Below are 20,116 nucleotides of genomic sequence, written 5' to 3'. Positions count from 1 at the left end.
CTGCCTTAGTGCGTGGAGGAGGAACAGGCCTTACCAGGCTGACGACTCGCACCCCTGGCTTAGTGCGTGGAGGAGGAACAGGGCCTACCAGGCTGACGACTCGCACCCCTGGCTTGGTGCGTGGAGGAGGGACGGGCCTTACCAGGCTGACGTCTCGCACCCCTGGCTTAGTGCGAGTAGCAGGAACAGGCCTTACCAGGCTAACGTCTCGCACCCCCTGGCTTAGTGCGAGTAGCAGGAACAGGCCTTACCAGGCTGACGTCTCGCACCCTGGCTTAGTGCGAGTAGCAGGAACAGGCCGGGCCGGGCTGGCGACGCGCACCGTAGACTTGGTGCGAGTGGCAGGAACAGGCCGGGCCGGGCTAGCGGCAGCGCACCGTAGACTTGGTGCGAGTGGCAGGAACAGGCCGGGCTGGGCTGGCGACGCGCACCGTAGACTTGGTGCGAGTGGCAGGAACAGGCCGGGCCGGGCTGGCGACAGCGCACCGTAGACTTGGTGCGAGTGGCAGGAACAGGCCGGGCCGGGCTGGCGACGCGCACCGTAGACTTGGTGCGAGTGGCAGGAACAGGCCGGGCCGGGCTGGCGACGCACACCGTAGGCTTGGTGCGTGGAGCAGGGACAGGCCGGACCGGGCTGGCGACGCACACCGTAGGCTTGGTGCGTGGAGCAGGGACTGGCCGGACTGGGCTGGCGACGCACACCGTAGGCTTGGTGCGTGGAGCAGGAACAGGCCGAACCGGGCTGTGGAGACGGATAGGAGACCTGGAGTGAAGAGCGGCCACAACCCGTCCTGGCTGAATGCCTACCCTCACACACTCTGTGTGAGGCATCCGCACAGGACGTGACAGGGCGGTGTATCCGTAACCTGGTGGCCTTCTGAATCCGCCCCTTTTTGCCTCCAGTCAGCCCCGTCGTCCCATGCCGTGTGCCCCCTAAAAATGTTCTGGGGTTGCCTCTCGCCTGTCCGACGTTGACCCGTTTGGCGCCGCTGCTCTCTCTACGGGCGCCTCCACCGTCTCTTCTCCCGGCGCTTCCTCCCATGTCCAGCCCAAGAGCTGCCCCTGGACACGCTGCTTGGTCGTTGCATGGTGGGTTCTTCTGGTGGGTTCTTCTTTCACGATCGTCGTATTGAACAGACCAAGGCGCAGCGTGATGAACGAACATGTTTAACTTTATTATCTTTAGTGATAATAGAACACAATCAACAAAACAAGAAACGACTCGTGAAGTCCACGGTAACAATGACCGAACACGGAACAAGAACCCACAAACACAAAGGGAAAATAGACAGTATAAATATGGCTCCCAATTGTCACGATCGTCAGGGAGAGAAGTAGACCAATGTGCAGCGTGTTGAACGAACATGTTTAGACTTTATTTAATTAAAGCACGAACAAAACAATAAACGACTCGTAACGTCCAACGGTAACAAAGACCGACACGGAACAAAAACCCACAAACACGAAGGGAAAACAGACAGTTTAAATATGGCTCCCAATCAGAGACAACCAGCCAACAGCTGACACTCGTTGCCTCTGATTGGGAGTCACTCAGGCAAAACATAGAAATAGACGAACTAGAACCCCCAACATAGAAACACACCACATAGAACAAACACACCCTGGCTCAACAACTAGAGTCCCATAGCCAGGGTGTGACAGTACCCCCCCCTAAAGGCGCGGACTGCGACCGCGCCTCAACTAAAACAAAACAGGGGAGGGCTGGGCGGGCATACCTCCTCGGTGGCGGTTCTGGCTCCGGCCTTGACCCCCACTCCTTCTCTAACCCCCCAAAGTACCCCTGGTCCGGTCTGGCCCTGCTGACCAGAGCTGCACTGAACGCTGGTGGAGCGGATTGCTCTAGCTCCGGCGTGACGCAGCACCTGACCGGTGCCGGACCCGCCACCGGTGGAACAGGCACGGGCCGTGCCGGACTGACGACGCACACCACTGGCTTGGTGTGGGGAGCAGGAGCGGCCGAGCCGGGCTGACGAACGCACGCACTGACTTGGTGCGGGGAGCAGGAGCCGGGCCGAACCGGGCTGACGGAGCGCACCACTGACTTGGTGCGGGGAGCAGGAACGGGCTGTGCCGGGCTGACGACGCGCACCACTGACTTGGTGCGGGGAGCAGGAACGTGGCCGGACAGGGCTGACGAAACGCACCACTGACTTGGTGCGGGGAGCAGGAATGGGCCGGACTGGGCTGGCGGCGCGCACCACAGACTTGGTGCGGAGAGCAGGAACGGGCCGGACAGGGCTGACGAAACCCACCACAGACTTGGTGCGGGGAGCAGGAATGGGCCGGACTGGGCTGGCGACGCACACCACAGACTTGGTGTGGAGAGCAGGAACGGGCCGGACAGGGCTGACGAAATGCACCACAGACTTGGTGCGGGGAGCAGGAATGGGCCGGGCCGAGCTGGCGATGCGCACCGTAGACTTGGTGCGAGTGGCAGGAACAGGCCGGACCGTACTGGGAACACACACCACTGGCCCTACGTGGGGATCAGGAACAGGCCGGACCGGACTGGCAACACACGCCAGTACCTCTCGCCGTGCCTCTACATCTTCCACCCCCTCTTCGACCAGTGGCCCCCGTAACCTGGCGGCCTCCTCTGCCAATCCGCTGGGCCGCTCTGCACTGGTCTCCTGCTGGCCCGTCGTCCCACGGCGTTAGCCCCCCTAAAAAATTTCTGGGGGCTCTCTTCCCGTGGGCCAGGCCTATATATTTCTCGCCCAACTCTCGCTCTCCTGCTTCCAACTCCAGCCATTCTGCTCCTCCTTTGGCTTGACCCAGTCGAGACTCTTCCTCCACTGTTCCCAAGTCCACCCTCTCTGCTCCTCACTAGGCTTGACCCAGTCGAGGTTGCCACGGAGATCTGCTAGCGATCTCCCTGGTGATGGCTCCTGGACACGCTGCTTGGTCCAGTCTTGGTGGGTTTTTCTGTCACGATCGTCAGGGAGAGAAGTAGACCAATGCGCAGCGTGTTGAACGAACATGTTTAGACTTTTATTTAATTAAAGCACGAACAAAACAATAAATCGACTCGTAACGTCCAACGGTAACAAAGACCGACACGGAACAAAACCCACAAACACAAAGGGAAAACAGACAGTTTAAATATGGCTCCCAATCAGAGACAACCAGCCAACAGCTGACACTCGTTGCCTCTGATTGGGAGTCACTCAGGCAAAACATAGAAATAGACGAACTAGAACCCCCAACATAGAAACACACCACATAGAACAAACACACCCTGGCTCAACAACTAGAGTCCCATAGCCAGGGTGTGACACCAATCAGAGACAACCAACGACAGCTGACACTCGTTGCCTCTGATTGGGAGTCACTCTAGCCAACATAGAAATAAACACACCAGAATTACCAACATAGAAATAAACACATAGAATGAACACACCCTGGCTCAACATATAGAGTCCCAGAGCCAGGGTGTGACATTCCCCAAACACACCCTCATACACATACTCCTACACACACATAGTCATACACACACATAATCATACACACACACTGACACAGATATATATTATTTATTATTTCTTAGCTCTGATCTTATTAGTTTAGTATATGTCTTTCCCTCTTTCTTTTTGGTCCCAATTCCCGCCCCTCCACACAATAACATTTTCAGCTTACTTGCTCTTCTAAAACCTATCTCTCTCTTTCTCTCACCCTCTCTCTCTCTTTCTCTCACCCTCTCTCTCTCTCTACTCTCTCTATCTCTCTCTCCATCTCTCTCTCATGCACTCTCTTTCTATCTCTCCCTCTTTCCCTAACTCTCTCTCTCGCTCTCACACAAACACTTATACAGTATACACACACTTATGCATACATATTACATAGCCACTGGCATACAAAAATGTAGCTCTGTTCTGTAACTGAGGCAGACTGAATACGTTTTAGAATTCATGGTAAAAAAGCAAGTAGGCCAGATGAGGTTGAAGGTTGAACTAACACTGTGTGTATATATGTATAGGTGTGTGTAGGCACTGTTGAGGTAGGAACACAGCACAGAAACACTGCACTCAACCACTGCTAGTGGCAGGGAGAACAATACTCATCCCTGACAGTTAGTCTGTGCCTTTAGCACCCCTGTTCTCAAAGATGGCCAAGGTTTTCCTCTCCTCTCTTCTCCCTGTTGTACCCAACAGCCTTCACAACAGAGCCTTGTAGAAAGCAGGGTCTGCCCTGGGGCTACAGCAGCAGCTATCACACTGTTTTATCAGCTTCATGTTGTTAAGACAAACTGTGAAGTAAACTGCAGAAACAACAACCCCCCTTGGGTTTCTATGCTAACTACAGCAGCCTCTGGAAACAGATTGAATGAATGCACACTGTGGTTGCAGAGTAGGGCTGGGCGGTATACCGTATTTTACGATATACCAGTATGATGCACGGACCAGGTTGGGTTTTTACTTTACCTTCGATAACGGTATTTGAATGTTTGGTTTGTTAAATGTGATATGCCGTGTGTAACGTCCATTTTTATAGTTTACTCCGCTACTTGAGTCATCTCTCTCTGCTTGCTAATAAATGTACTGAGTCAGAGCAAACGTAACTAGCTATACAGCCTGATAATACCAGTGATGGTGTAGACCTAAATCAGCATGTTGTTTGTGCAACAGTATCTTCTAAATCAAAGAGGAATACGCAAAGCATGAATATGTTATCTATATGAAGTAGCTAAGAGAAAACATTAAATGTAGCCAAAGATTATAGGGTCCCCTAGGAAACACTTATCAACACTTTGGTTCCTACAGTGTCACAATAACTCCTCCCTGGCATTTTCATTAATTGTCATGTCAAACAACACTGTATTCAAAGTGCCCACTAACATATTCTAACTATAGAATTAGAATAATAAGTTGATTTCCATGATTCCAACAGTTCATCCAAGTGTTTTGATCTAAATCGCAAGTCAAATTGCAATTGCAACATTTGGTTAAAAATAAGGCCTAGATTGTTTGCCCATATCATGCAGACCTACGTGGCAGTGTGGAAATGATCTCAGATGAGTGCAGAAATTGATGAAAATGCTGAAATATATTTTGGGTTGAAGTTGAATTGAACAGTATAAAACAATCAGAATGGAGAAAGACCCATTGAAATCACTTAGAATGTATGTGTTGCCACCTGTCACGTTCGTTTATAGACGGGACGGACCAAGGCGCAGCGTGATATGCATACATGTTTATTTATATGAATAAACAACCGACAAAACAACAAATGAAATGAAACGAAACGTCCAAGGTAGACAAACAACATACCTCACACGGAACAAGATCCCACAACTAACTAGTGCCAAATGGCTGCCTAAGTATGGTCCCCAATCAGAGACAACGAGCAACAGCTGCCTCTGATTGGGAACCACACAGGCCAACATAGATCTATACATACTAGATCCAACCCTAGAAAATAACACATAGGAACATACACAACAAGGAAAATCACACCCTGACTCAACAAATAAGAGTCCTCAGAGTCAGGGCGTGACACCACCCTAGGGTCACGTACTACTCATAAAGCAAATTTTGAACTGGTATTATTCAAAAACATAAAATACCGTCAAATACCTTCATACCATAATATATGTTTTTTAATACCGTGATATTACATGTTGGCGAAATCGCCCAGCCCTAGTGCAGAGAAAGCAAAGGTTGGAATGAATTAGCATTTTCATGATCAAAAGCCATGATACACACTAACATTTGCTCTCAACACAATCTCCAAATAATACGTAACCCACCAGAGGTATGAGATATGAATGGATATGTTTATCATTAAAAGCCATGGTATTTTTTCACCCTCACATTATTCTACCAGAGGTATGACATAGAGACGTGTGATATCATCAAGCTCACAGTATAATGAAATCAATGAAACTGCTATCACGTCCCGAGGGAATGAGATTTCGGAGATTTGTGTGAATGAGTCGCGCCTCACCGGAGAAATTCGACGTTGATGACGTTTGTTGTTTGCACAACAGCTGTGGATTTGTGGGTGTATTGAAATTACATTCTTCCAGCAGACGCTAGGAGAGCAGAGAGGGGAAAGAGAGGAGTGGAGAGCCATGGTTCATAAAATGACACTGTTACTCTTGTCTCTGGCATGTATTCTACAGACCCGACCCTGATGGTTATTGCTGCTATTTATACTGACTTATGATCCTATTTCTACTCCCTCTATCCCTGCCTTTTATGCTCCTCCTTCACCTCCCCCCTCCCTTTCCTCCTCCTGTCTTCCCTCCTCCTCCACCTCCTCCCTCTTCTCTCCTTATCCTGTCCTCATCCTCCTGCCCCCTCCACCTCCTCCTCCTGTCATCCTCCTCCACCTCCTCCCCCTTCTCCTCTTATTGTCCTCTCCTCGTCCTCCTCCTACTCTCCCTCCTTCTTCCCTCCTCCTCCACCTTCTCCTCTCCTCGTCCTCCTCTCTTCCCCCTCAGGCCCCAAGCAGGAGATGATCTATGACTTCTGGAGGATGGTGTGGCAGGAGAATTGCTTCAGTATCGTCATGATCACTAAACTGGTGGAGGTGGGCAGGGTAGGTTACGCTTCCTTTCGGTTTCTTTGCAAGCCCACTCTTTACATACAGTTGAAGTCGGAAGTTTACATACACCTTAGCCAAATACATTTCAACTCAGTTTTTCACAATTCCTGACATTTAATCCTAGTAGAAATTCCCTGTGTTTGGTCAGTTAGGATCACCACTTTATTTTAAGAATGTGAAATGTCAGAATAATAGTAGAGAGAATGATTTATTTGAGCTTTTATTTCTTTCATCACATTACCAGTGGGTCAGATGTTTACATACGCTCAATTAGTATTTGGTAGCATTGCATTTAAATTGTTTAACGTGGGTCAAACGTTTCGGGTAGCCTTCCACAAGCTTCCCACAATAAGTTGGGTGAATTTTGGCCCATTCCTCCTGACAGAGCTGGTGTAACTGGGTCAGGTTTGTAGGCCTCCTTGCTCGCACACGCTTTTTCAGTTCTGCCCACAAATGTTCTATAGGATTGAGGTCAGGGCTTTGTGATGGCCACTCAAATACCTTGACTTTGTTGTCCTTAAGCCATTTTGCCACAACTTTGGAAGTATGCTTGGGGTCATTGTCCATTTGGAAGACCCATTTGCGACCAAGCTTTAACTTCTTGACTGATGTCTTGAGATGTTGCTTCAATATATCCACATGATTTTCCTTCCTCATGATGCCATCTATTTTGTGAAGTGTACCAGTCCCTCTTGCAGCAAAGCACCCCCACAGCATGATGCTGCCACCCCGTGCTTCACGGTTGGCATGGTGTTCTTCGGCTTGCAAGCCAACCCCTTTTTCTTCCAAACATAACAATGGTCATTATGGCCAAACAGTTCTATTTTTGTTTCATCAGACCAGAGGACATTTCTCCAAAAAGTACGATCTTTGTCCCCATGTGCAGTTGCAAACCGTAGTCTGGCTTTTTTATGGCGGTTTTGGAGCAGTGGCTTCTTCCTCCCAAGGATGAACCAGACTTGTGGAGGTCTACCATTTTATTTCTGAGGTCTTGGCTGATTTGTTTTGATTTTCCCATGATGTCAAGCAAAGAGGCACTGAGTTTGAAGGTAGGCCTTGAGATACATCCACAGGTACACCTCCAATTGACTCAAATTATGTCAATTAGCCTATCAGAATCTTCTAAAGCTTCTGGTTTTGGAGCAGTGGCTTCTTCCTTGCTGAGCGGCCTTTCAGGTTATGTCGATATAGGACTTGTTTTACTGTGGATATAGATACTTTTCTACCTGTTTCCTCCAGCATCTTCACAAGGTCCTTTGCTGTTGTTCTGGGATTGATTTGCACTTTTCGCACCAAAGTACATTCATCTCTTGGAGACAGAACGCGTCTCCTTCCTGAGCGGTATGACGGCTGCGTGGTCCCATGGTGTTGCGTACTATTGTTTGTACAGATGAACGTGGTACCTTCAGGCGTTTGGAAATTGCTCCCAAGGATGAACCAGACTTGTGGAGGTCTACAATTTTTTTTCGGAGGTCTTGGCTGATTTCTTTTGATTTTCCCATGATGTCAAGCAAAGAGGCACTGCGTTTGAAGGTAGGCCTTGAAATACATCCACAGGTACACCTCCAATTGACTCAAATGATGTCAATTAGCCTATCAGAAGCTTCTAAAGCCATGACATCATTTTCTGGAATTTTCCAAGCTGTTTAAAGGCACAGTCAATTTAGTGTATGTAAACTTCTGACCCACTGGAATTGTGATACAGTGAATTATAAGTGAAATAATCTGTCTGTAAACAATTGTTGGAAAAATTACTTGTGTCATGCACAAAGTTGATGTCCTAACCGACTTGCCAATTCTATAGTTTGTTAACAAGACATTTGTGGAGTGGTTGAAAAACGAGTTTTAATGACTCCAACCTAACTTCCTAACTTCCGACTTCAAATGTAGGCCTATAGAAGAACTGCCAGTGGAATAAACTAGCTATGTAGTATAAGTCTACAACCCAGTGGGCAAAACTGGTTGAAATGACCACCAGATTACAACCATGAAGTCGTCCACCTTTTCTCACTGGAAACAGGAAGGATAGAAGGATGATTGTCATGGGCTACTGTATTGTATTGATTTTGCTCTTGAACATTGGTTTAGAGTTAAGCCAGCTAAAGCTGTAACCAACTGTAGATCCTGATTAAAGTCCAAATGTTCTGTGTGTTGTGTGTGTTCAGATGAAGTGCTGTAAGTACTGGCCTGAGGACAGTGAACTCTATGGAGACATCAAGATCACACTTCTGAAGACGGAAACACTGGCCCAGTACACCGTCCGCACCTTTGCTATGGAGCGGGTGAGTGAATAGTCAAAGTCCTTCTATCTAACAAATAATAAATAATTTGAAAATGTATTGGTTCCTGGGATCACATCCAATTTGAGAGTGTTTTGTTTACTCCATTTGTTCAGCCAGGCAGTTTATTGAGAACACAGCCTTTATAGAGTCATTGATATCTAACAAATAATAAATCATTTTAATATTCATTGTTCCTTGGAGTTATTCCTCATGTTTAAATAAAGATGTATTAATGATATTAATTAGACCCTCTGTATTCTCCCCTCCAGAGGGGCTACCCAGCCAAACATGAGGTGTGTCAGTTCCACTTCACCTCCTGGCCAGAGCATGGCGTTCCCTACCACGCCACAGGCCTGCTGGCCTTCCTTCGCCGGGTCAAGGCCTCCACACCCCCCGACGCTGGGCCCGTGGTCGTCCACTGCAGGTAACGGACCATCTTACTTCATACTGGATATGACCTCCAACCCCTAACCCCTGACCTCTAACCCCTAACCTCTCTCCTCTATGTGTTAGTATGGGAGTGGGCAGAACAGGCTGCTACATCGTACTGGACGTCATGCTGGATATGACCTCCAACCCCTAACCTTTGACCTTTAACCCCTGACCTCTCTCCTCTATGTGTTAGTATGGGAGCAGGCAGAACAGGCTGTTACATCGTACTGGACGTCATGCTGGATATGGCAGAGTGTGAGGGAGTGGTGGACATCTACAACTGTGTTAAGACCCTCTGCTCCAGACGCATCAACATGATACAGACAGAGGTAAGAATATATTCTGCATATCAGGGATGCCCAATCCTTCTCCTGGAGAGCTACTCTCCTGCAGGCTTTCCCTCCAACCCTAATCTAACACACGTATTATCTGATTAGTTTCAGGTATGTTAGCACAGGGGTTGGAGCCAAAGCCTGCATAAACATAGCTCCCGAGGAGGAGAGTTGACCTCCCCTGCTGTATATGGGCTCCCGAGTGGCGCAGCGGTCTAAGGCATTGCATCTCAGTGCTTGAGGTGTCACTACAGACTCCTTCGATTCCAGGCTGTATCACAACCGGCCGTGATTGGGAGTCCCATAGGGCGGCGCACAATTGGCCCAGCGTCGTCCGGGTTTGGCCAGTGTAGGCCGTCATTGTAAATAAGAATTTGTTCTTAACTGACTTGCCTAGTAAAATAAAATAAATAAATAAAATATGGTATACTATATAATGGTATTATATAAACCAGCAATTCATCAATAATTAATTGAAATACCAGGGATCAACAGAGATAGATTATGATGTAACCTGAGGAGAGATTAACATTCAGTATGGTAGACGCCCTTTCCATGCCTGCTGAATGTGTATGGAATTATACTGATGTTTTTGTCTACAAATCTTACTGATGTTGTCGACTTCAAACCTCACTTTGAAACCTGTTTACCAGTCTAATACGGCTATAATTAGACTCAATCAAGAAAAACAATTTTTGATGTGATGATCAAATAAAATCTGTATCCTCATTAAGGCTTTTAAATTCAGGTCACTGAGATTCTTTGTACTCCAAGATGTCAAAACAAATGTACAAACTAATTGCATTGAATAGACTGATATTTAGGTAGGGTATATAGCATGGGTTGGGCATTTGGGCTTTTGGCTCTTTTTATGTACAGTGGGGAAAAAAAGTATTTAGTCAGCCACCAATTGTGCAAGTTCTCCCACTTAAAAAGATGAGAGAGGCCTGTAATTTTCATCAAAGGTACACGTCAACTATGACAGACAAATTGAAGAAAAAAATTCCAGAAAATCACATTGTAGGATTTTTTATGAATTTATTTGCAAATTATGGTGGAAATTAAGTATTTGGTCACCTACAAACAAGCAAGATTTCTGGCTCTCACAGACCTGTAACTTCTTCTTTAAGAGGCTCCTCTGTCCTCCACTCGTTACCTGTATTAATGGCACCTGTTTGAACTTGTTATCAGTATAAAAGACACCTGTCCACAACCTCAAACAGTCACACTCCAAACTCCACTATGGCCAAGACCAAAGAGCTGTCAAAGGACACCAGAAACGAAATTGTAGACCTGCACCAGGCTGGGAAGACTGAATCTGCAATAGGTAAGCAGCTTGGTTTGAAGAAATCAACTGTGGGAGCAATTATTAGGAAATGGAAGACATACAAGACCACTGATAATCTCCCTCGATCTGGGGCTCCACGCAAGATCTCACCCCGTGGGGTCAAAATGATCACAAGAACGGTGAGCAAAAATCCCAGAACCACACGGGGGGACCTAGTGAATGACCTGCAGAGAGCTGGGACCAAAGTAACAAAGCCTACCATCAGTAACACACTACGCCGCCAGGGACTCAAATCCTGCAGTGTCAGACGTGTCCCCCTGCTTAAGTCAGTACATGTCCAGGCCCGTCTGAAGTTTGCTAGAGTGCATTTGGATGATCCAGAAGAGGATTGGGAGAATGTCAAATGGTCAGATGAAACCAAAATATAACTTTTTGGTAAAAACTCAACTCGTCGTGTTTGGAGGACAAAGAATGCTGAGTTGCATCCAAAGAACACCATACCTACTGTGAAGCATGGGGGTGGAAACATCATGCTTTGGGGCTGTTTTTCTGCAAAGGGACCAGGACGACTGATCCGTGTAAAGGAAAGAATGAATGGGGCCATGTATCGTGAGATTTTGAGTGAAAACCTCCTTCTATCAGCAAGGGCATTGAAGATGAAACGTGGCTGGGTCTTTCAGCATGACAATGATCCCAAACACACCGCCCGGGCAACGAAGGAGTGGCTTCGTAAGAAGCATTTCAAGGTCCTGGAGTGGCCTAGCCAGTCTCCAGATCTCAACCCCATAGAAAATCTTTGGAGGGAGTTGAAAGTCCGTGTTGCCCAGCGACAGCCCCAAAACATCACTGCTCTAGAGGAGATCTGCATGGAGGAATGGGCCAAAATACCAGCAACAGTGTGTGAAAACCTTGTGAAGACTTACAGAAAACGTTTGACCTGTGTCATTGCCAACAAAGGGTATATAACAAAGTATTGAGAAACTTTTGTTATTGACTAAATACTTATTTTCCACCATAATCTGCAAATAAATTCATTAAAAATCCTACAATGTGATTTTCAGGATTTTTTTTTCTCATTTTGTCTGTCATAGTTGACGTGTACCTATGATGAAAATTACAGGCCTCTCTCATCTTTTTAAGTGGGAGAACTTGCACAATTGGTGGCTGACTAAATACTTTTTTTCCCCACTGTATGTTCTAACACCCTCTCCTATCCTATTCTTTCTTGCTATTAGCGGTTAGCATTACATTTACATTTACATTTACGTCATTTATCAGACGCTCTTATCCAGAGCGACTTACAAATTGGTGCATTCACCTTATAGCCAGTGGGATAACCACTTTACAATGTTTTTTAAAAAAATTTTTTTTGGGGGGGTAAGGGGAGGTAGAAGGATTGCTTTATCCTATCCCAGGTATTCCTTAAAGAGGTGGGGTTTCAAATGTCTCTGGAAGGTGGTGAGTGACTCCGCTGTCCTGGCGTCGTGAGGGAGCTTGTTCCACCATTGTGGTGCCAGAGCAGCGAACAGTTTTGACTGGGCTGAGCGGGAACTGTGCTTCCGCAGAGGTAGGGGAGCCAGCAGGCCAGAGGTGGATGAAAGCAATGCCCTCGTTTGGGTGTAGGGACTGATCAGAGCCTGAAGGTACGGAGGTGCCGTTCCCCTCACAGCTCCGTAGGCAAGCACCATGGTCTTGTAGCAGATGCGAGCTTCAACTGGAAGCCAGTGGAGTGTGCGGAGGAGCGGGGTGACGTGAGAGAACTTGGGAAGGTTGAACACCAGACGGGCTGCGGCATTCTGGATGAGTTGTAGGGGTTTAATGGCACAGGCAGGGAGCCCAGCCAACAGCGAGTTGCAGTAATCCAGACGGGAGATGACAAGTGCCTGGATTAGGACCTGTGCCGCTTCCTGTGTAGGCAGGGTCGTACTCTCCAAATGTTGTAGAGCATGAACCTACAGGATCGGGTCACCGCCTTGATGTTAGCGGAGAACGACAGGGTGTTGTCCAGGGTCACGCCAAGGCTCTTCGCACTCTGGGAGGAGGACACAACGGAGTTGTCAACCGTGATGGCGAGATCATGGAACGGGCAGTCCTTCCCCAGGAGGAAGAGCAGCTCTGTCTTGCCAAGGTTCAGCTTGAGGTGGTGATCCATCATCCATACTGATATGTCTGCCAGACATGCAGAGATGCGATTCGCCACCTGGTTATCAGAAGGGGGAAAGGAGAAGATTAGTTGTGTGTCGTCTGCGTAGCAATGATAGGAGAGGCCATGTGAGGATATGACAGAGCCAAGTGACTTGGTGTATAGCGAGAATAGGAGAGGGCCTAGAACTGAGCCCTGGGGGACACCAGTGGTGAGAGCACGTGGTGCGGAGACAGCTTCTCGCCACGCCACTTGGTAGGAGCGACCGGTCAGGTAGGACGCAATCCAAGAGTGAGCCGCGCCGGAGATGCCCAGCTCGGAGAGGTTGGAGAGGAGGATCTGATGTTTCACAGTATCAAAGGCAGCAGACAGGTCTAGAAGGACAAGAGCAGAGGAGAGAGAGTTAGCTTTAGCAGTGTGGAGAGCCTCCGTGACACAGAGAAGAGCAGTCTCAGTTGAAAGATCAGTCTTGAAACCTGACTGGTTTGGATCAAGAAGGTCATTCTGAGAGAGATAACAAGAGAGTTGGCTAAAGACGGCACGCTCAATAGTTTTGGAGAGAAAATAAAGAAGGGATACTGGTCTGTAGTTGTTGACATCAGAGGGATCGAGTGTTGGTTTTTTTGAGAAGGGGGTGCAACTCTCGCTCTCTTGAAGACGGAAGGGACATAGCCAGCGGTCAAGGATGAGTTGATCAGCGAGGTGAGGTAAGGGAGAAGGTCACCGGAGATAGTCTGGAGAAGAGAGGAGGGGATAGGGTCAAGCGGGCAGGTTGTTGGGCGGCCAGCCGTCACAAGTCGCAAGATTTTATCTGGAGAGAGAGGGGAGAAAGAAGTCAGAGCATAGGGTAGGGCAGTGTGAGCAGGACCAGCAGTGTCATTTGACTTAACAAATGAGGATCGGATGTCATCAACCTTCTTTTCAAAATGGTTGATGAAGTCATCCACAGAGGGAGGGGGGGGGATTCAGCAGGGAGGAGAAGGTGGCAAAGAGCTTCCTAGGGTTAGAGGCAGATGCTTGGAATTTAGAGTGGTAGAAAGTGGCCTTAGCAGCATAAACAGATGAAGAATATGTAGAGAGGAGGGAATGAAAAGATGCCAGGTCCGCAGGGAGTCTAGTTTTCCTCCATTTCCGTTCGGCTGCCCGGAGCCCTGTTCTGTGAGCTCGCAATGAGTCATAAAGCCACGGAGCTGGAGGGGAGGACCGAGCCGGCCGGGAGGATAGTGGACATAGAGAGTCAAAGGATGCAGAAAGGGAGGAGAGGAGGGTTGAGGAGGCAGAATCATGAGATTGGAGGGAGAAGGATTGAGCAGAAGGAAGAGATGATAGGATGGAAGAGGAGAGAGTAGCGGGAGAGAGAGAGCGAAGGTTGCGACGGCGCATTACCATCTGAGTAGGGGCAGAGTGAGTAGTGTTGGAGGAGAGCGAGAGAGAAAAGGATACAAAGTAGTGGTCGGAAACATGGAGGGGAGTTGCAGTGAGATTAGTAGAAGAACAGCATCTAGTAAAGATGAGGTCAAGCGTATTGCCTGCCTTGTGAGTAGGGGGGGACGGTGAGAGGGTGAGGTCAAAAGAGGAGAGGAGTGGAAAGAAGGAGGCAGAGAGAAATGAGTCAAAGGTAGACGTAGGGAGGTTGAAGTCCCCCAGAACTGTGAGGGGTGAGCCATCCTCAGGAAAGGAACTTATCAAGGCGTCAAGCTCATTGATAAACTCTCCAAGGGAACCTGGAGGGCGATAAATGACAAGGATGTTAAGCTTAAATGGGCTATTGACTGTGACAGCATGGAATTCAAATAAGGAGATAGACAGATGGGTCAGGGGAAAAATAGAGAATGTCCACTTGGGAGAGATGAGGATTCCTGTGCCACCACCCCGCTGACCAGATGCTCTCGGGGTATGCGAGAACAAATGATCAGACGAGGAGAGAGCAGTAGGAGTAGCAGTGTTTTCAGTGGTAATCCATGTCAGCGCCAAGAAGTTGAGTGACTGGAGGGTAGCATAGGCTGAGATATACTCTGCCTTGTTGGCAGCGGTGTGAGGCGTTTGTATAGCCTGTGTGGAGAGGAGAGAACAGGGATAGACAGAGGCATAGTTGACAGGCTACAGAAAATGGCTACAATAATGCAAAGGAGATCGGAATGAAATGAACCAAACATCTGGGAAAGGAAAGAGCGGGGCCTCCCTCACCACAACACCCAAATATAACTCTCCCAACTTCCACCTCAGAAACTATAATTGTTGTAAACTACAGCGGTTCAATGTTTTCTAGGAATAGACTAACTTAGTTTATTCAGCTAGCTAACTTGGTACAGTATTCTTCCGTGAAAATCGTCCAGGGCACCTAGTCATAAGACGCCACAGCCAGCTAGCATGCCGGACTCCAACAACGCAGTTTAGCACCAATACTCGGCCACAACAAACCACCAGTGTGTCAACACGCCAAGCAGATCGTTCGTGTCCGTGTCTAACGTTGTGGGTTAGTCCCGACAGCTTGAGCGAGTCCGTCGTCAACTTATTCAGCCAGTTAGTTAGCTAGAATAGTTAGCATACTAGCTAGCCATTGCTTTCAGACAAATAAGAAACCCCTCCTTTCACGGCACGAACACACAGAGAGAGCCAAGCCCATGTCCCGAATTCCTTGAAAAACAAAACACAAGTGTAGGTTATGACTTACCCCTAGCAGCTACTGTTAGCTAGCCAAGTGCAATGCTAGCCACTGAATTGACTCAGCCAGTTCGCGTCTGTTCGCTAGGTCGTTCCAGCTATTGTTTACTAGTAGCTATCCAGGTAGCAACAAGCTAGCTAAATTTCAAGCACAGTAGCCACTTACTACCTAACGTTAACGGTTCAGACAATGAGGTTAGAAAACAGCTGAATGGTAGGCATTATTGTATGTAATTATTGTAAGCAGCCAGCTGGCGTAATTACAGGCACTCTCAGGCGTGAAACAACTATACCGTTGCTAATAGTTGCCAGTAGCCACCCGCCAGCTAGTCCAGGTAGTGGGTTAGCTAGCTAGCTTCGTGCTTCACCGGGCTCAGCCGAAGACAATACTAACCTACAATAATTACATACAACAACCCACGATAACTACCTACAATACCTAACTACAATCTAAATACATAGTTTAAGCTTTTCTCGACAAAGCCCAAACTATGTATAAAGCCAAGCTTACCCAACGACCTCACCCGACAACCTCCTCCTCTCCTCAGACGTGTACACATATAGCAAAACAACATTTGTGTGTGGGCATGGTGATGTGATGAATGTTGATATTTCTAACAATTAGTCGACATTAACAACGGTAATGAAATCCCAATGTTACACTTCCCCCCAAACCACTAGCAATTATAGTCCTATTATCAAAACAAGATATTGGACGTTTCTTGTTCGTTTCTCAATCTAATTGTCTTGTCTGTCGCTCGCTTTCTACCTCCCTACCTCCCTCTCCTCCCTCCTTCTCTTGCTACCTTCCCCTCTCTCTCTCTCTCTCTCTCTCTCTCTCTCTCTCTCTCTCTCTCTCTCTCTCTCTCTCTCTCTCTCTCTCTCTCTCTCTCTCTCTCTCTCTCTCTCTCTCTCTCTCTCTCTCTCTCTCTCTCTCTCTCTCTTTCAGGAGCAGTATGTGTTCATCCATGATGCCATCCTGGAGGCCTGTCTGTGTGGAGAGACAGCTATACCAGTTATTGAGTTTGCTCTGACCTATAAGGAGATGCTGAGGGTTGACTCACAGAGCAACACCTCCCAGCTACGAGAGGAGTTCCAGGTAAGACTAGTAGGATGTTTTGTAAACATTGTTTTAGCAGCCAGAAACTATCTGACTAGATAACAACCGGAATTTGACTTCTTTCCCATGACGTATTGATGTCCTCAATATGTTTTGTAAAGAAAATGGTTGGGGTTGATGTTTAATGAAATAGTGGAACTCATTTCACAGAATAATTATATGAATCTCTTACAAGTACTAGTATTAATGGTGCAAACTTAGATCCACTAACTTTCACCAAACCACTAGTCATGGCACAGTACAGTACCATGTCCTTAGCTGTATGCATGGTCTATTGCAGCAGTCTGAGATTGTAAATTAGACAAGTCATATTTCTGTATATTACAGTAATTCCTATTTCTGTATGAGATTATCTTAGTTCATCTGACTAGATGGATCTTCCTCCTCTTCCATTTTATTGACACAAATCATTAGTGACCTTCACCATGCATAATTACAGCTACTTATCTCTTTCAGACCGGGCTATTGAATACATTCATGATGGTTATTATAGTCCAATGAAATATCTTCACTGAAATCAGACATTTAGGATGAATCCCAAATGGCACCCTATTCCCTGTATATGCACTACTTTTGACCAGAGTCCTCTGGGCCTGGCCAAAAGTAGTGCACTAAATAGTGAATAGGGTGTCATTTTGGACACCGTTTCTGATAATAATTTAAACATATATCTCCAAGATGTAATCCTGATGCAATGTAAGTTAGTCATAATTATAATGCACCATTCATACTGTCAAATTCAACAGGGAGTTATAATTCAACACAATACACAGCAAGTTAAATAATCTGTTTAATTTCCCTTCCAATTTCATTTCCCAAAGCCTCAATGTGCTTATACATAATGTATGTGGTTTGCGATGAAATGTGTTTTTATCCATTAAGCCCCTTCATGTTTTTTTGACTGATGCTTAATGCGTTTTAAAGTTTCAGCCGGATGATGATTAGACAGTGAAATATTTGCGGTTGTCAAATATTGACAGTTAAACAGTTTGAGCTGAGTACATTTTCAATGTCCGCTTTCTCTTTTCTCTTTTCTCTTTTTGCTCTCTCTCTCTCTCTCTCTCTCTCTCTCTCTCTCTCTCTCTCTCTCTCTCTCTCTCTCTCTCTCGCTCTCTCTCTCTCTCTCTCTCTCTCTCTCTCTCTCTCTCTCTCTCTCTCTCTCTCTCTCTCTCTCTCTCTCTCTCTCTCTCTCTCTCTCTCTCTCTCTCTCTATCTCTCTCTCTCTATCTCTCCATCACAACCTCTCTCCTTCTTTATCTCTCTCCGCCCCCTCTTCCAGACGTTGAACTCTGTGACCCCTCACCTGGACATGGAGGAGTGCAGCGTGTCCCTGTTGCCTAGGAACCGCGAGAAGAACCGTAGCATGGACGTCCTGCCTCCCGACCGCGCCCTGGCCTTCCTGGTCACCACCGAGGGCATTGCAGAGGGCAGCAACTACATCAACGCCGCTCTCACCGACAGCTTCCACCGGCCCGCCGCCTTCGTGGTCACACCGCACCCGTTACCGGGAACCACAGCAGACTTCTGGAGGCTGGTCTATGACTATGGATGTACCTCGGTGGTGATGCTCAACCAGATCAACCAGTCCAACTCTGCCTGGGTGAGAAGAGGGGAGGTGAGGGGCAGAGGATGGAGGAAGGAAGGGGGAAGTGAATTGATGATGTTGACTGACTGACTGACTGACTGACTGAGCGAGCCCTGTGGCTATCAGGTACTGGTCAAATATCTCATCCTTATACTCGATTGGTCAAAGCTGTGGTCTGACCAATCCCATGTCATAGCAAGCTGACTTATAGCCTTTGTGTAGATTAATGAATAGTTGATTCATTTTTTGCCTTCTTGTCAGGGCATTACCATGTCCTTAAGCCTTTCACTGTTAGTCTACACCTGTTGTTTACGAAGCATGTGACAAATAACATTTACATTATTTCCTCCCAACTCCTGAGTGGCGCAGTGGTCTAAGGCACTGCATCGCAGTGCTAACTGTGCCACTAGAGATCCTGGTTCGAATCCAGGCTCTGTTGCAGCCGGCCGCGACCGGGAGACTCATGGGCGGCGCACAATTGGCCCAGCGTCGTCTAGGGTAGGGGAGGGAATGGCCGGCAGGGATGTAGCTCAGTTGATAGAGCATGGCGTTTGCAACGCCAGGGTTGTGGGTTCGATTCCCACGGGGGGCCAGTATAAAAAAAATATGTAATCAATAACTGTAAGTCGCTCTGGATAAGAGTATCTGCTAAATATGTAAAAATGATTTGATTTCTTATTATTCTGTTCTCGCCCTTGTGTTTGCTCATGTGTGGCTTTGTCTGTGGCCTTCTTATCTTTCACCTGTAACTGTATCCTGGTGCTGGCCTGACTAATGTTTACTCCATGGCTCTCATCTAGAACTGTTTGTCTCTTTCTTGTCTACTCTCACTCCTTCCCTCATTCCCTCTCGCTCTTTCTCCTCCACTCTTTTCCTCTCCTTCCTTGACCCTTTCTCTCCTGTCACTCTCTTTCTTTCTCCTTACTCTTCTCTCCTTCTCTCTCGTCTCTTCTTCCCCCTCCTGTATCGTCTCTGTCCTACTATCCTTCTCTGCCATGTCCTAATTGCTCTCTTTTTCCCCCCTCTCTCTCACTCTTTTCTCTCTTTCCCATCCCCCGCTCCCTCCCTTTCTCTCTCTACCAGTAGATTAAGAGTGTACCCCTGTCGTCTGTGCTATCTTTCTCTGTGTATAAAAATGTATCTCTCCCTCTGCACCCCGTCACCTCGTTAATACCTCTCTGTCAACTTGATTGGACATTATCGCTACCTTTTTCCTCCCCTGATCCTCCTGCCTCCCCCTACCTCCCTCTTCCCTTCCTGTCACAACTAACACTGTTAGCATGTTAACACTACACCCCCGTCTCTCTCCCTCCCTCCCTCTATCCCTCCTTCCCTTACTGATCCTCTCTCCGTCCCCCTCACTGTCACAGCTAACACTGTTAGCAATTTAACACTTCACTCCCCAGTGTCTCCATCCCTCCGTTCCTCCCTTCGGCTGACGAGAGTCTTTGAAGCAGCTGCGACCTGTATTGACTAAAGACCTTGGCCAGTTCTGTGTGCTCTGTGCACCAATCCCTAATTGACTCCATGTGTATTTCTCCCAGGCACTGCCGAGGTTACCCACTGACCACACTGCATTCATTTATAATGGGCTAATGTTAATAATTTAGAGTGATGAATTATTAAAATGCTATGAAACGCTGTAAAACTATGTGGCGTGGTGTTGGGTGTTGTGCTATGTGATTGATTGTACTCAGCGTTCT

At 47.4% G+C, this 20,116-nt stretch overlaps 1 protein-coding gene across 6 annotated transcripts in view; it reads left to right on the top strand.

Annotated features, from left to right (window-relative positions):
- Positions 1 to 20,116, top strand: part of LOC121586539 (receptor-type tyrosine-protein phosphatase U) — a 293,456-nt gene that overhangs the window by 261,650 nt on the left and 11,690 nt on the right. For 3 of the 6 annotated variants that reach the window (XM_041903296.2, XM_041903295.2, XM_041903292.2), the window contains 6 exons: positions 6,464 to 6,561; positions 8,733 to 8,849; positions 9,119 to 9,273; positions 9,475 to 9,610; positions 16,658 to 16,807; positions 18,108 to 18,428. In XM_041903296.2, the coding sequence (XP_041759230.2) occupies positions 6,464 to 6,561; positions 8,733 to 8,849; positions 9,119 to 9,273; positions 9,475 to 9,610; positions 16,658 to 16,807; positions 18,108 to 18,428 (977 nt within the window). Of the gene's footprint in view, positions 1 to 6,463; positions 6,562 to 8,732; positions 8,850 to 9,118; positions 9,274 to 9,474; positions 9,611 to 16,657; positions 16,808 to 18,107; positions 18,444 to 20,116 lie in introns of all 6 variants that reach the window. The other 3 variants (XM_041903293.2, XM_041903294.2, XM_041903291.2) reach the window with 1 other exon arrangement.

The sequence above is a fragment of the Coregonus clupeaformis genome, chromosome 17 (assembly GCF_020615455.1).
Source record: "Coregonus clupeaformis isolate EN_2021a chromosome 17, ASM2061545v1, whole genome shotgun sequence".
Taxonomy (NCBI): Eukaryota; Metazoa; Chordata; class Actinopteri; order Salmoniformes; family Salmonidae; genus Coregonus; species Coregonus clupeaformis.
Note: the sequence above shows the minus strand (reverse complement) of the source record. Positions and strands in the feature narration are given on the sequence as shown.